Genomic DNA, 13,714 nt, shown 5'->3' on the forward strand with positions numbered 1-13,714 from the left:
AGCCCTATGACAAGCTCTCAGCCCCATTCTGCTCCACGCTGTCAGGGCCCTGACCCCAGTTCTAACCTTGCCCTGGTGGCTCAGAGAGGCACAAACCTGGGAGACAGAGACAGTGTGCCCTCAATCCATCCGCCCCCAGCAAACTCAGTCCCCGCTGGCCCTGTGGTCTTGCTCTCAGCCCGGCATCCAGCATCAACCTGAGTCTCAAGCCCTCCTTAGTCCAAGCCCAACATCCCACTGACTCGCCTCGGTATGCACCCGTCCCAGGTCCCTGCACACAGTCACATCTTGGATTGGCTGTTCCAGACAACTGTCAACAGCTGGCTGGGCCGAAGGCACAGCTGCGGTCCCTCTCCTGGGGGAGGGGCTAGGGCTGCTCTAGTTCACAAAGAGGTCACAGCAGCTGCACAGTTCAAGCCCCGTGGCAGTCCTGGGATGCCCAGGCTGACCCCGTGCCAAGAACAACAGTTGCACAGAGGAACTCCGGGGCCAAGTAGCCAGAACCGATGTCAGGGGACTGGCCACTCCGACCACACAGGACAGGTGCTCCCGTGCGGTGCAGGCCAGCACCCATAGCACCCCTCTCCACACGCTGTGCCAGGCCAGCTCTGGAGCCAAGGTGGGAGACAGAGCCTGGCACAAGGACAGCGTGCTGCGGAACGCAAGGAGCGGCAGCAGGGACGAGGACATCGGGGGCAGAGCAACAGCGTTTCCCTCCGTCAGCAGAACGGGGAGCTCGGCGGTGGCGGTGGCAGCGGCTGCTCAGGAGAGCGGTCACCACGGCTGCCTTTATTACCCACCATCAAACAGCAATTTCTTCCCCAGCCTCCTCGCTAATTACCCAGCCAGCGTTCTCATCTCGTTTTATTACTGGAATTAACAACGAGTTCAGAGCGTGGAAAGCTATTAAGATGTGTGATTAAGCCACATTCAATTAGTTTCTACAAACAATTTAATTGATGTTGCAGATAGAATTAACAGAAGGTGATTGTGTGAATGGCTCCGCTGGCTGCAAAATGGGGGAGGCTGTGGCGGGCTCTCTTGGGCCAGGCGAGGATGGGGTGGAAGGCTTGAGGCCTGCCCACCAGCCCTTCCTCCATGAGCCCAGCGGTGCCCAGCCTCCAGGCACTAGGTGACTCATGGACACCCCTGCCCTCTAGGCTGCAGGAGGGAGCGGTCCGCACGGTGGCGGCAGACGGGCCATGAGTAGTGTGTGCACCTCTGGGGCTATGGACGGCCCTTCCTCTGCACCTGCCGGGCAGGAGGGAACCTCCCAAGAAGCCAGGTGGCTCCCCAGGGTGGGGTGAGGTCCCTGCTGGCAGTAATGGGGAGGTGGGGAGATGGGGAAGGGGGGATGGAGGCAGGTCAGGAAGCACACATGAGTGCAGCTGCTGCTGCAGCAGGATGGAGTCCAGAGGAGTCAGGATGCAAGAGGGGCAGACAGCCTTCGCTAGCAGTAAACTCAAGCCCTGCTGGTGAAGCAGCACACAACACCCCTGTTCTGGCCCCGTTCTGGCCTTCGCTCCTACCTGCACCACTCCCGCTCCTGCTCCCACACTGTTTGGACCTGATCTGCATCTTCCGAGAGGGAAAAGAAGCATCCACAGGGCAACACCACTGCTACCTGCGTGTACCAGCCCCTCCTGGGAAGGTACAGAAGAAGACCTATACTTTGATTCCAGAACCAATGGACAGCTGGTGAAAAGCTGACAAGGCGCCTTGGGTCTCAGAGAAGCCCTTCACTGAACCTCTTCACAAGGTCCTGCAGCCCACAAGACAAGAGGAGGCCTGGCAGGGGACAGGCCAGCAGAGCCACCTGCCTCTTAGACTCACCCTGCAAGAAAGCAAGGACAGGCCTGGAAGCTGCCGCCACCCAGACCCTGTCCCAGGCTCCTGAACGCACCAAAGCGCACAACACAGTCCAATGAGCATGGTGCTGGAGGGGCCTCTGGGACACTCAGACACCCAGCCTGGCCCAGGCAGGGGTACCCGTCGGTTCCCTCCATCCTCCTGTCTAGGCAACAACTGCCTGGATGTTAACTCTCCAGTCACTTTCTCAGCTAGGCCCAAAGGCAGGAGGTCTGAGCATGGTGCGGAAAAATCTGGGTAACGTCAAAGTCACAGGTCCAGGTAACAGCTCAGCCACTGGCTGACTCTGATGATGCAACAGACAAGACCCCACCAAGCTTCTGCTCTCTAGACTGTTGAGCGTAAAAGCAGCAGTTCCCTCCAGGAACCTTTTCTTCCTTTCCTTCTTAAACCCAACATAACCACTGAACACTCCTCCATGTGCTGAGACCCTTTACTGTCACCTTTCCTCCACGCTGGGCTTCCTCCGTTGTCTGAGGCACGGAGACAAGCAAAGGGGACACCGCACAGCCAGAGCAGCACAAAGCAGAAAGAGCAGGTAAGAATGCATCAAAGCTGGGAAGCCAAGGCCACCCCAACACGGGTAGGGGAACCTGGGATGCTTCGGACAGGCCAGTTCCCAGATGCACTGGCAAGACGCTGCCTGAGGAGACCCAGCACATCCTGCCTGGGGTAAAGGGGATGGGTACAACCAGCTGGGAGCTCAGAGGTACCAGGCTGGCATCTGAATGGGCATGGTGGCCCCTCTCAGCTGAGAAGTACAGTGGTTCTCCCAACCTCCTAGTGCAGAGGCCCTGTACGGGCAAGATGCCCCGTGACTTTCTGAGACACCTGAGCTGTGGTGCTGGTGCTCTGGCTGGTTGCCTTGCTGCTCTCTCTTACTGACTCAGCAGCAGGACCAGGTGGCTCTGGACTTGCGCCATGGTCGCCGGGTATGGGCCCTCCTCAGCGCCCCCACAGCCTAACACCAGCTCCCGCCCTGTGGAGGACAAGACGCTAGGAGGGAACATTGTGACTTGTGGTGGCCTGAGTTAAGGGTGAGGGTCGGCGCCTGAGGAACCAGACGGGGAGAAACCCAGGAGGGCAAGGCCGGGTTCTGTCCTGACCATGCAGACGCCCGCCGGCTCATCCCAAGCCAGGTCTCGGTGCGTTTTCTCAGCAGGGCTGTCGGGGCGGTGCCCTAAGGACCGGGTCTTGGCTGGAACCGTGGACCCCAGCACCTCATGGGGCAGGCCTCCCTGACACTCTGTGCAGAGGCAGGCAAGGGACCTTCTGAGGCAGGCCCTGGGCTTCTGGGCCGGGGGTGGGGCCGGCCCACGTGCTGTGCTGGAGGGGCTTCACAGGAGAACTCATTAGCCCCACAGTGGGGCGGTGACAGAGATGGATTCTGGTGACAGCTGTGTGCCGGAGCCACGCAGTGAGGGGAGGGGGAGGCAGGAAGGGTAGAGGAACCGCCACAAGGGCCACTCTATAATCAGTGCACCCTCACCCACGGGGACAGAGGCCACACACCCTCTGGACCCCTCCAACTACCACCACTGCCCCACGCTCCCCTTCCCAGGAGCCCCCATGGCATTCTCAGCAGCCCCGGATGAACTGCCCTCTGGCTCTCCATCACCCCAGGCCCAGGAACCCAGAGATCCCCCACTGATGTGGCTCCCCTAAAGACAACTGGTTGGCACCCCCCGGCACCCCCAACTTCAGCAATTCCACATGAATGGGCCCAATCCAGCTCTTTCAACAAGCGGGGTGGAGGATGGAGGACCTGACTGCACACAGCAGCCTAGCCCAGCGGCAACCACCCCTGGAGGGGTCTTCTCCAAAGGGTTCAGCCACCACTCAGAGCCTCACAGTTGAGTGCTTAGCCTAGGCCCAGGTCTTGCGGTTCCTGAGCCACAAGCCACCACACGGGGATCCTTTAAGGGCCAGTCCATGTGCACTCGCTGAGGTCAGCCTGCCCACAGTCCCAGGTCAGCCCCCACCTACCCCTGCTCCTCCTCCTCTGGCCCTGCCCTGCCCAGACTCACGTGCAAACTGGGGTGGTAGGTGAGGAGCCCGTTGTCACAGAGCGTCACGTACTTCTTCTTCCACTCCTTGTTCAGGGATTTGCCACTCCGCTTCAGCAGGATGCCCTGAGGACAGAGGCTGGATCAGGGACGGGTGCCAGCCCCATACATGACAGGCCCCGAGAGGTCCCAGTGACGCTAGGTAACACCTCCATCCCCTGTCCTCCACGGCCACTCTGCTCATCTAGAAGGGACTGAAGCCGATGGTCGGACGGGCTCTTCCACAGAGCTCAGCCCTCCCTGACCGTCCTCTAGCAACCTGGAGCTCCCCCCACCCTGGGCCTTGCAGCCAGGTCAGCACCAGGAGCCCAGGGTTTGGGTGGTCTCCAGGCAGTGACACTCCTGCTCATAGGTCTCCAGGGGTGGGTGACCAGGGCCAAAATCCCTTAACCAACCCCAGGATGCCTCAGACTCCCCAGGGCAGGCAGTGCAGAATCCCAGAGCTCAGCAACCCAATCCCCGTGCGTGTGAGACACTCAGCCTGGAGGTGAGAGGACCAGAGGGACGCACATGCACTCCTTGAGAGCAAGGCCGTTTGTGTGTTTTGTTCACGGACACATGCTCAGCACTGTGCCAATGCTTGGGACACAGCAAACCCTCAGCCAATGTCTGGTGGTAGGGCACAGGGGGAGAAGCCAGTCGACCGCGGCCATCAGAGATGCTGAAAGGGGAGCGGGCCACAGTGAGAAGGCTACAGGGCAGGGCAGACCCAAGGATGGCCTTGGCCTTCCTCTAAGGACATCCCTGAAGACACCCTCGCCCACCTCTGGCTCTCCCCCCGAAATGACAGACAGCATGGGAGAATGGCTGAGGAAAGGATGGGGTCGGGGAGAGGACAAAGTGCCACTCAGATCCCAGTGGCAGCTCAAGACTGGCATCACCCCTGGAAGCCCCCTACCAACACAGGAGGGTGAGAAGAGGCAGCTTTCCCTCCAGGCCCCCAGACACAGCTTCCCCAAGAGAGCCACCCAGGTAGGGGCTGGAGCAGGGAGGAGTCAGGGTTGGCAGAGGCCAGGAGAGAGCAGGCGAGGCCCCAGAGGCCACCCCAGCGACCACCAAAAGGGACCTGACAACTTGAACCCTGACCTAAAGCCACAAAGTCGTGGCTTTGGGGTGGCTTCTCTTCGAGGAATGGAGGGCCCTGCCCGAAGACAAGGAGAACAGAGATTAAGAGATTTGAGGGTGAGGAAACAGCACTGGCTAAGGTCCTGTGGCCCAAGGGTGCAGGTTCTCCATGTTCTTCCGAAGAGAAGGCTTGGTCCTCAGGGGAGGAGTTGAGCCAAGCAGGCAACCGGGACCTCCTGCCTCACCTGCCCCGTAGGGTCCAAGGTGGAGCCAAGAGTCTCCCACCTTAAGACAGATGTTTCACATCCTCGCTACCATGCCTCCCTTTCTCCATCTCGCTCTTCCTGCTGCCCCCAAGTGACAGATACTGTTGTCACACGACAGGTGACACGGAGGTGCAGTCACACGAGATCGAGTTGGGAGTCCCAGGCCGCCCGAGGACAAACCCTGAGACCCGGTCCCTATCAGCGTGAGAGACTATCCTCACAAGGAGCAACTCAAGACAAGTGGAACTGATGGGAATGTCACTAGACTGTGTGGCTGGAACAGTCCAGAAAGCAGTTGGACCCCTGCCTGTAGTTTGAGAAGGAGCCTCGGTGATCTGCTTCTGGGCAAGAATGAAGCAAGAATACAGCTGCTCCCTCTGCCCTGACTGCAGACAACACCCCTCAGGACCAAGGGTCAGATTCTGGAGAAGGTGGCCCCCAGGCTCACACTGAGCCATTGGGAAGGGCTGGGCGGAGGCTGCGGGTCGCTCACCTGAGGCTCATCAACCCCTCCTGCACACCTCTTGGCCTTCGGAGGGGATTCCTCTGTTCTCAAACCCTTCCCACCTGAGCCCTGCCCTCCTGGGTCCAGTCCCAGCTCCAGTCATGGCAAAGGGGAGCCAGGCTCTGCTCCTGCTTCTGCCACCAACTAGCCTTCAACATCAAACAAGTGGCTTTAGCCACCTGGGCCTCGATTTCTTTTCTTTTCTTTTCTTTTTTTTAAAGATTTTATTTATTTATTCATGAGAGAAGAGAGAGAGAGAGAGAGGCAGAGACACAGGCAGAGGGAGAAGCAGGCTCCACGCAGGGAACCTGATGTAGGACTCAATCCCGGGACTCCAGGATCGTGCCCTGGGCCGAAGGCAGGCGCCAAACCGCTGAGCCACCCAGGGATCCCCCTGGGCCTCAGTTTCTTGGCAGGTAGGGAGTGCGGCCTCGCACAGGGGATCAGGGGGATCAGGAGTCAGAATGCGGAGGGGGCCACCTAGCAGGGAGGCCCTTTCCTAGCCAGCACTCTGGCCTCTCCTTCACCTGGGCCTGATCCCGAGGAAGCAGGGAGCAGGGAGCCGCTGTGGCCTAGTGATAACGAGCTCAGTGAGCAGTCAGCAAGGGTGTGGGAGGACTGCAGGCATGGAAGGAGGAAGCGAGCAAAGCAAGCACAGCTGGCCAGGGACTCGACCTGCTGCCCACTCGCGCCCCCCAGCCTGCCTCACCTGCCTCTCACCTGCCAGCCCCCGCCCAACACAGAAGGAGTGTTAAAGGCCGGGCAGGCTAGAGGCCTGCCTACCCGGGAGGTGGGCACCTCCCGTTCCCTCTCACATCCTTGCCTTCCAAGGAGGGAGACGATCTACAGGGGTTCCTGCTCCCCTCCCTGGCCGGCCGGCTGCGCACGGCAGAGCAGGAAGCAATCTGGGGCGGAATGGGAGCGGTGCGGAGGCGACAGCCCCCAGAGGACCCGTTCTGCCGCCGCCTCCCTCCCAGCTCCGCCAGCCGGCTTAATTGCGGAGTCCGGATTGATTGGGAATGCAAATGGCAACTGAAATGCAATCTCCACTCCCAGCAGGAGTGGGGGGGAGGGGGAAGGAATGGGATGGGGAGCCTGGGACATGAGAGCAGGAAGGGGGCCACACTGGCCCTGGGCAGCTGGAGGCTGGGGGAGGCACCACAGGGCCCCGGAAAGCAGAGCGTGGCTAGCCCCCACCTCCACGCACGCACACCCTGATTGTCCTGCGTGACCCTGTGGTAGCACTAGAGCTCGCCCAGGTTCCTGCCCGGCAGGCTCTGCTCCGACAGAGGGTCCCTGAGGTTTGGAGGCCTATACCAGACAGGTGACCTAGCTGACCCCCGGCTGGACTGGAGCCCCAGATGCAAGTTCACAGCCCATCCTACAGCTCTCCTTCCCCTCCACGTAGGGGATTCGGGGAACCAGACACACCAGCCTGCACCCTGAACAGGAAGGAGGCATTTGGGGCTACGCTAGTCTCAAAGTAAGGGGCCTGGAGCAAGGGTTCTTTTATTTCTTAAATGTTTATGTGGTTGCATCAGGCTCAGAAAGCACCTGCCCCCAAAGCAGAGTGACGGGCCTCTGTGAGACACATGCATGTCGCCTGGTGAGAGGCCCACAAGGAGCCCCTGGTTTGCACAGTCCCAGAGAATGCAATTTCACCATCAACAGGTTTGTGGGGTCGGATTCTGCACCCAGACCCACACCACAGACAGGCAAGGAGACACCACTGCCACTTCCATCCCAGCCGCTTCCCCTGGCTTCCCCGGAGGGGATCCGGCTAGAGCTGTCTCTGCCAGGCATCCCGTAATGATATTCCAGGGGAGGGCAGAAGCAGACACAGGCCACAGAGCAACATACAGGGCCCCCACCCACACTCTGGGCCCTGACACCCTTTCGGGGCTCTCCATTCTGAGTGGACCTTCGCCATGGGGTCAGAATCCCACTCTGACGTATTCTGCCAACCTGCCCACAGGCCCCAGAAGACCCAGCCTGGAGGGCCAAACCTTCACCACAGGGCTCCGGCCTGGTCAAGCTCCGGCGGCCCAGCCACCCAGTCTCCTCTTCAATCAAAACCTGACAGACAACACAGATCCTACAGACATGGCATGTCTAACCACCGGCTCCCAAGAAGGTCTGAGCCGAGCCCAGTCCTGACCGCCAAGCCACCGCCCCATCCTCATGAGCACGGCAGCCAGCAGGTGTTTCCCTGGGCTCCAGAGACACCTCCTGGCTCTGCTCCCCCAACCCCCCCCCAGCTCGGCAGCTCTACGGCCCTGCCCAGCACACCACCACCTCCGCACAAGGACGCCCCGCAGCGCCCGAGGTCTTTTTCAGGCACCGGGACCCACTCGGGGGTCTGAGAAGATCCAGGCTTCTGGAGGCCCAGCCCTGCCAGGCAGTGACCCAGAGAGGAGGTGCCCAGGAGGGGACAGCTCCACTCAGCTGTTCTTTCCCAGGGAAGGGAGGCTCCTGTGGAGAAGACTGCACCAGTGACCCCGGCAGGAGCAGCCCTGACCATCCCCTCTGGGCACTCTCCATGAGTTCCTTTTCTGGGACGGGCCCAAGTGGGCAGGGCCACCCAACTCCTGGGGCTCTGCGGGAGGCTGAGGATGGCAGGTGGCTCTCTGCTGCCCCCTGGTGGCAGCGAGGAGGCCCCAGCACAGCCACGGAGGGGCTGCTCCAGCAAGGGGCTACTGTCCTCAGCAGGAAGACCTCTCTGCAGTTAAAATGCCCGGCAATGGCGGGGCGGGGGATGGGGGTGGGGTGCTCGCCTCTCAGGCCACCCCCCAGAGGTGCGGCCTGCGCCTCAGCCCTCATTCCCACTCCTCTGGCCACAGGGAGATAGGAGCACGGACCTGTTTGATGGGGATGGCCCGACCGCTCCCGATACTGTCCACCTTGCAGTCAGCGGCTTTCTTGTCTCTGTCCAGGTCAGCACCCTTTCGAGACTGCAAGAGAAAAGAAGAGGCGTGTTAAAAGGGCCCAGGGCCCAAGGGGGACGGTTGCCCACCTGGACTCCCCTGCCCTCCCCTCCTCCCTCCTCCTGAGCAGACCCTAGTGCTGGGGCAGGGCCGGGGCGGCGGGACCGGGAAGAACTGAGACCACGAGTATTCCAACGGGTTTATTCTTACACACGGCACCATACAGAGCAGCACGGGGCACTGAGCCAGGCCCGCCCCTTACAAAAGAGCAAGGACACGAATCCCAAGGGCGCGAGGAGCGCGCAGCCCAGGGGGCTGGGGCATAAGAGAAGGGAAGGGGCGAGGAGAGGTGGACGGTGGGGCCGAGGGATGGCGGGGAGCACAGGGCATGATAACCGGGGAGAGCGAAGTCCAGAAGTAAGCGGGCAGCGGCCCGTCTGCCGTACAGACACCACACGGCACGTTGCACCGAGCACGGTCGGCGAGGCCCGAGGGGCACAGTGGATGGAGAGAGAGAGGAGAGAGGCCAGAAGAGGCCCTGCGCCCCTGCCAGGCTCCTGGGGCAGAGCCCGCCCCAGCGCGGATCCTAGGAAATGGGGAGGCCAAGAAGGGGAAAGGCAAGCGCGCGGCGGTGGCTGTGGCATCCGGGCGGAGCAGGAACAGCAGAAGTCCATGCAGGAAGGAGCAGAGGAGGGGAGGGGCAGGAAAGCTCCCCCCAGGAGCAGCTGGGCCAGGGCGGGCGCTCGGACGCCCCCGCCCCTCTGGGCCTCGTTGCGCTGGCCTGGCGCCGGGCGTGGGGCCGAGCTCCCTTCTTCTCCATGCAGCGAGCCTGGCGCAGTGCGTCCAGCCGGGCCTGGTCCCCGGGGCAGCCCCCAGCCGCGGGCTCCAGCGTTCCTAGCCTTCCCTGGGGGTGGGGGTTAGTTACAAAGGTTCCTGTGGGTCTCTGGAGTGGGGAGCACGGCGGCCGCTTCTCATCTGAGAGCAGTCCCAGGGCCCGGCCCGCCTCCGGCCCCGCACAGGGGAGAATGTCCAGAGGTGCTGTGTGTCACCACCTGGTCTTCTAATTTGGAAGGAGTTGGAAAGGCCTTTTTGTTGATGAAAAGTTGGAAACAGTGGCACATATCTGCAAATATCGAAAGAATAAAGATTTTGGCAAGTTATACTTAAGCCCCGCACGAGTTGGTCAGCACTGGTGAGGGCAGAGACCCAGGTGCCTAGGGAGAGGCAGCAGCGGGATGAAGAGGAGGAGGACGAGGAGGAGGCGGTGGCGGCAGAGGCCGCTGGGCAGTCCAGCTCATCGGGGAATGTTCGCCACTGGGCGGCCGGGGCCCCCATCCCTTCCCGTTCTCCCAGGCTGCCAGGAGCCAAGGACACAGGACTACAAGTGCAGGTGGGGGCGCACAGGCAGGGGAGGAGGAAGAACCAGGTCACAGGCCACTGCCCACAGCTCCACCATCGGCACCTGCCCGAGGCCTCTCCCGGGTGCCACAGCCTCTGCCCCTTCAGCCCAGGGAGGAGGAAGGTGGATGGGACTGCTGCCACCAGGTCCCCGGACCAAAAAGCTGATTGGGGGGGAGTGGGGTACAGCCTGTCCCGGCCAGGCTGCTGAGCCAAGAGACCCCCCACCCCCGCAACCACCAGAGGATCCCTGGGAGCCCAGAGGGGCAGTCCCCCAGAATGGGAACCAGGGCAAGACTGGCAACAAAATGAGCACATGAAGTCACGGGGGAGACTGGGGACATCGGTGGCCACATCCAGAGGGTGGGTCACGAGGACACCAGCCCCATGCAGGCTTGGCTCTGCCGGGGAGGAGGATGAGGGCGAGGAGGTGGCCTGGACAGTGGTGATGAGAGGGGGAGGTCCCGAGATGCACTCCTAGAGACGGGCGTGTCTCGAGGCCTCCTCGTGGACAATGGCGCAAGTGAGGTCACCATGGAAACAACGAAAAGAAAAAATAAGGTGGCCACAGTGAGGATGGAGAGAGGAAGGGCCCGGGGAAGGAGGGGGAGGCTGTGCCGTGCGCACGACAAGGATGACAGGCGGAGGCAGCACAGCGGAGCAGGCAGCAGGAGCACAGGGCAGGGAGCACGAACGGCTGCGGCGAGGAGGCCGGGAGCCGGGCATGGACGGCGGACAGAGGGCAGCAGGCCTAGCAGCAGAAGATGTGGGAGGTTCAGAATGGTGCTGAGGGAGTGGATGACCAGAGCGGGAGGTCGGAGGGCAGGTGCCGGGACGCGGACGGCGGTCACTGCAAACACAGGCACCCAGGGGCTCTGCAGCCGCCGCCTCAGCGGGCGTGGGCACAGGCAGGCAGCCCGGGGCTGAGTGTGTCTCGGTGAGCACAAACAGAAACAAGAGGCATCAGGGCTAGGCAGGGTCAGGGCTGGGGGAGTGCAATGCACGGCAGCAGCTGTCAGCAGCGGGGGGCGGTCAGCACGAATGAGGGGGTGCGTGGCAGGCACGGGGTGGACGGAAGTGGGTGGGCCGGGCAGCGGTGTGCTGGGCAGGCAGAGGCGAGAATGAATGAACAAGGCCTGGGGGCGCTGGCTCTGTCTGGGTGAGGCTCCTGAGAGCCAGGCAGAGCCTGCTGGGCCAGCTGGACACAGGACCGGGCCGAGAGCCGAGCCCTGATGCTCAGAAAGAGGCGCGCGGACTGATGCACAAGTACCGAGTGATCTCCTGAGAATCCACACGGGCGGCTCGCCCACCTGCATCTGACCCAAGACTCCCAGGACAGCCCAGCCGAGTCCCAGCTGGAAGGTGAGAGTGTGGGGCAGGCCCTGTGCCTTGGATGTGGGGTATGGACAGGCAGCAGACGGGAAGGGGGAGCACCTAAGAGCCGCGGGGCCAGGCCCCCAGCAGCAGAAGGCACGCAGGGTCCCTGAGTGAGGTCTGTGAGCAGGGCAGAGGACCAGCCTGTCCGGGGCCCGAGGCATAGACTAGGAGCAGGGGACGAGACCCAGGGAAAGATGTCTAAGCCCCTGGGGTACCCGGTGAGCCGTGGGTGGGAAGTGTCAGGCCATGGAAAAAGAGTGGGATGCAGACAAGGAGGCCGAACCCCAGTCCTAGCTCGACCAGAGAACCTTTCCTGTAGCCTTGGGGGCCTTGCTCCACAACTGTGAACGTGAGGGCTTCAGGGGAGTTAGAGCAGATGTGGCCAAAAATCCTTCAGGCCGGCCAAGAGGCCAGCCCTACAGGTCAGGGAGACGAGGGAATGTACGCATGTACGCAGCAGAGGCGGGAGGGTCTATGTGCATATGCTGAGGGCGGCCCCCTGAGCACTCAGAGGAACCGTCTAGAAGAGTCTGAGTGTGCGTGAGGGCACCAGTGAGGAGCCTGCAGAAGCTGTGTGTGTCTGTACGGGTGGCATCTTCCTGACTCGGGCTGCCCGTGGCCCAGTATCTGTGGCTCTCGCCTGCTCCCTCCTGGCTGCGGGGCTGGGGGCCGGGCCCTGCCTGGCCAGTACGGGCAGCCGGGCAGGTGGGAGGGCAGGGCGCAGGGCACATACCGTGAAGATGTTGGAGCGCCGCTTGGACTGCTTGCGGACAGGTGTGGGGGTGGAGGAGGCCGCCACGGTCTCGATGCGCAGCTCCCGCTGGCTGACGCTGGGGGTGGAGGGGACTGAGGAGGAGTAGTCGCTGAAGGCGCTGCTGCCGCCATTCGTGGCCTAAGGACAGAGAGGGCTGCTGAGGGCTGCTCTGGAGCGGGGTGCAGGGGCAGGCGGCAGGCAGGGGCCAGGGACTTGGCCTGGGGCTCACGGGGCAGTAGAGGAGGGAGGGCAGCACGGCCTGGAGGCCAGCAGGATCTAGCCAGCGCCGTGCTGGGCAGCCCCACTTGGGCCCTAGTAGGGGTGTTCTGTGCCCGCCAGTGAGCTGATCGGAGACACCGCTAGTGAGTCAGGGGAAGGGACAGGGGCTGATATTGAAGAAACTGTGGAGCCCTGCCTCACAGGTGGGTCTGGCACGAGGTGGCGGGTCACCATGGATGAACCCCCGGGTCAGTGACCTAGGCTGAAGATGCAGGAGGCCTGGGTGGGGCACAGGGCACAGGGGAGGCTGAGGTCAGCCTCTGGATGGTGTGTGTGATGGGGGCGGGGTTCCGGGAGGGCCAAGACAGAGAGCAGAACAGAGTGAAGACTGCTATGGGAGGAAGCCGCAGGTAAGGGGCAGAGGTTGGAAAGGAAGAAAGACGGGAAGAGAGACGGAAGGGATCACGGATGGAGGAAGCACAGGGCAGCGGCTGCTTCAGGACTCAGGGAAACACATACAGCACACACAACAAGCCTGCCCCTCACTGCCCGGAAGGTGCTCACTAAGCAGAGAACACGTCCTGCCCTGAGAGCCCCCTCGAATCCTCACCTGCACAAGAGCAAAATGCCCAAACCACTGCCCCCTTGACAGAGCCATCTGGCACAGGGCCTGCACACAGAGCCAGGAAGTCTGTGCCCCGCAATCTGCGGGCTGGGGTGCGATGGCTCTGAGCTAACAAGACAGACCTAGGGTTCTTCCTCTTTCCCCTGTGAGGCTGCTCCCTGGGAACCCCCCCACCCCCCGCTGTCTCTAAAGCACTAAAGAAGGGGGGGGCCTCTGGAAAAAGCAACCAGGCTATCGCCAGAAAGCTGGTAGGACAGGGCAGGACTTCAAGACAAGAGCCCTTGGCCAGAGAGGAGGCTCGGCTCGACCACTCAGGGCAGTGCATCTGCAACAACCCAGGTCTTTCTGCAGAGCAGGGCACGGACTGGGGAAAGAGTCCCACAGAAAGTACTGGCCCAAATGCCAAGGACCAAAAACCAATCAGCAGTAAATGGGAAATAGGCAGCCATCCCAGTGATTACTACAGGATGAACCCCAGCAGGACCTGGTTCAGGACACCCCTGAGACCCCACATGGCACGAAGGCCACTGCCCCCCACCCCCCGTGGGGCCTGCAGGTAAGAAGCGAGCAGGCCTGAGAGAACCCTTCAGTGCCTCCTGAGTATGGTTCCACGGGGACAGTCCCCAGGGCAGCTCCAAGTTCCGAG

The 13,714-nt window shown here is 62.1% G+C and overlaps 1 protein-coding gene across 5 annotated transcripts in view; it reads right to left on the reverse strand.

Annotated features, from left to right (window-relative positions):
• Nucleotides 1-13,714, reverse strand: part of AGAP3 (ArfGAP with GTPase domain, ankyrin repeat and PH domain 3) — a 56,581-nt gene that overhangs the window by 12,107 nt on the left and 30,760 nt on the right. For 2 of the 5 annotated variants that reach the window (XM_041752157.1, XM_041752158.1), the window contains exons 8-10: nt 12,204-12,362; nt 8,630-8,722; nt 3,897-4,001 (exon numbers count right to left, since the gene is read on the reverse strand). In XM_041752157.1, coding sequence (XP_041608091.1) covers nt 3,897-4,001; nt 8,630-8,722; nt 12,204-12,362 — 357 coding nt within the window. Of the gene's footprint in view, nt 1-3,896; nt 4,002-8,629; nt 8,723-8,882; nt 9,819-12,203; nt 12,363-13,714 lie in introns of those variants that run through there. The other 3 variants (XM_041752159.1, XM_041752161.1, XM_041752160.1) reach the window with 2 other exon arrangements.

The sequence above is a fragment of the Vulpes lagopus genome, chromosome 4 (assembly GCF_018345385.1).
Source record: "Vulpes lagopus strain Blue_001 chromosome 4, ASM1834538v1, whole genome shotgun sequence".
Lineage (NCBI taxonomy): Eukaryota > Metazoa > Chordata > Mammalia > Carnivora > Canidae > Vulpes > Vulpes lagopus.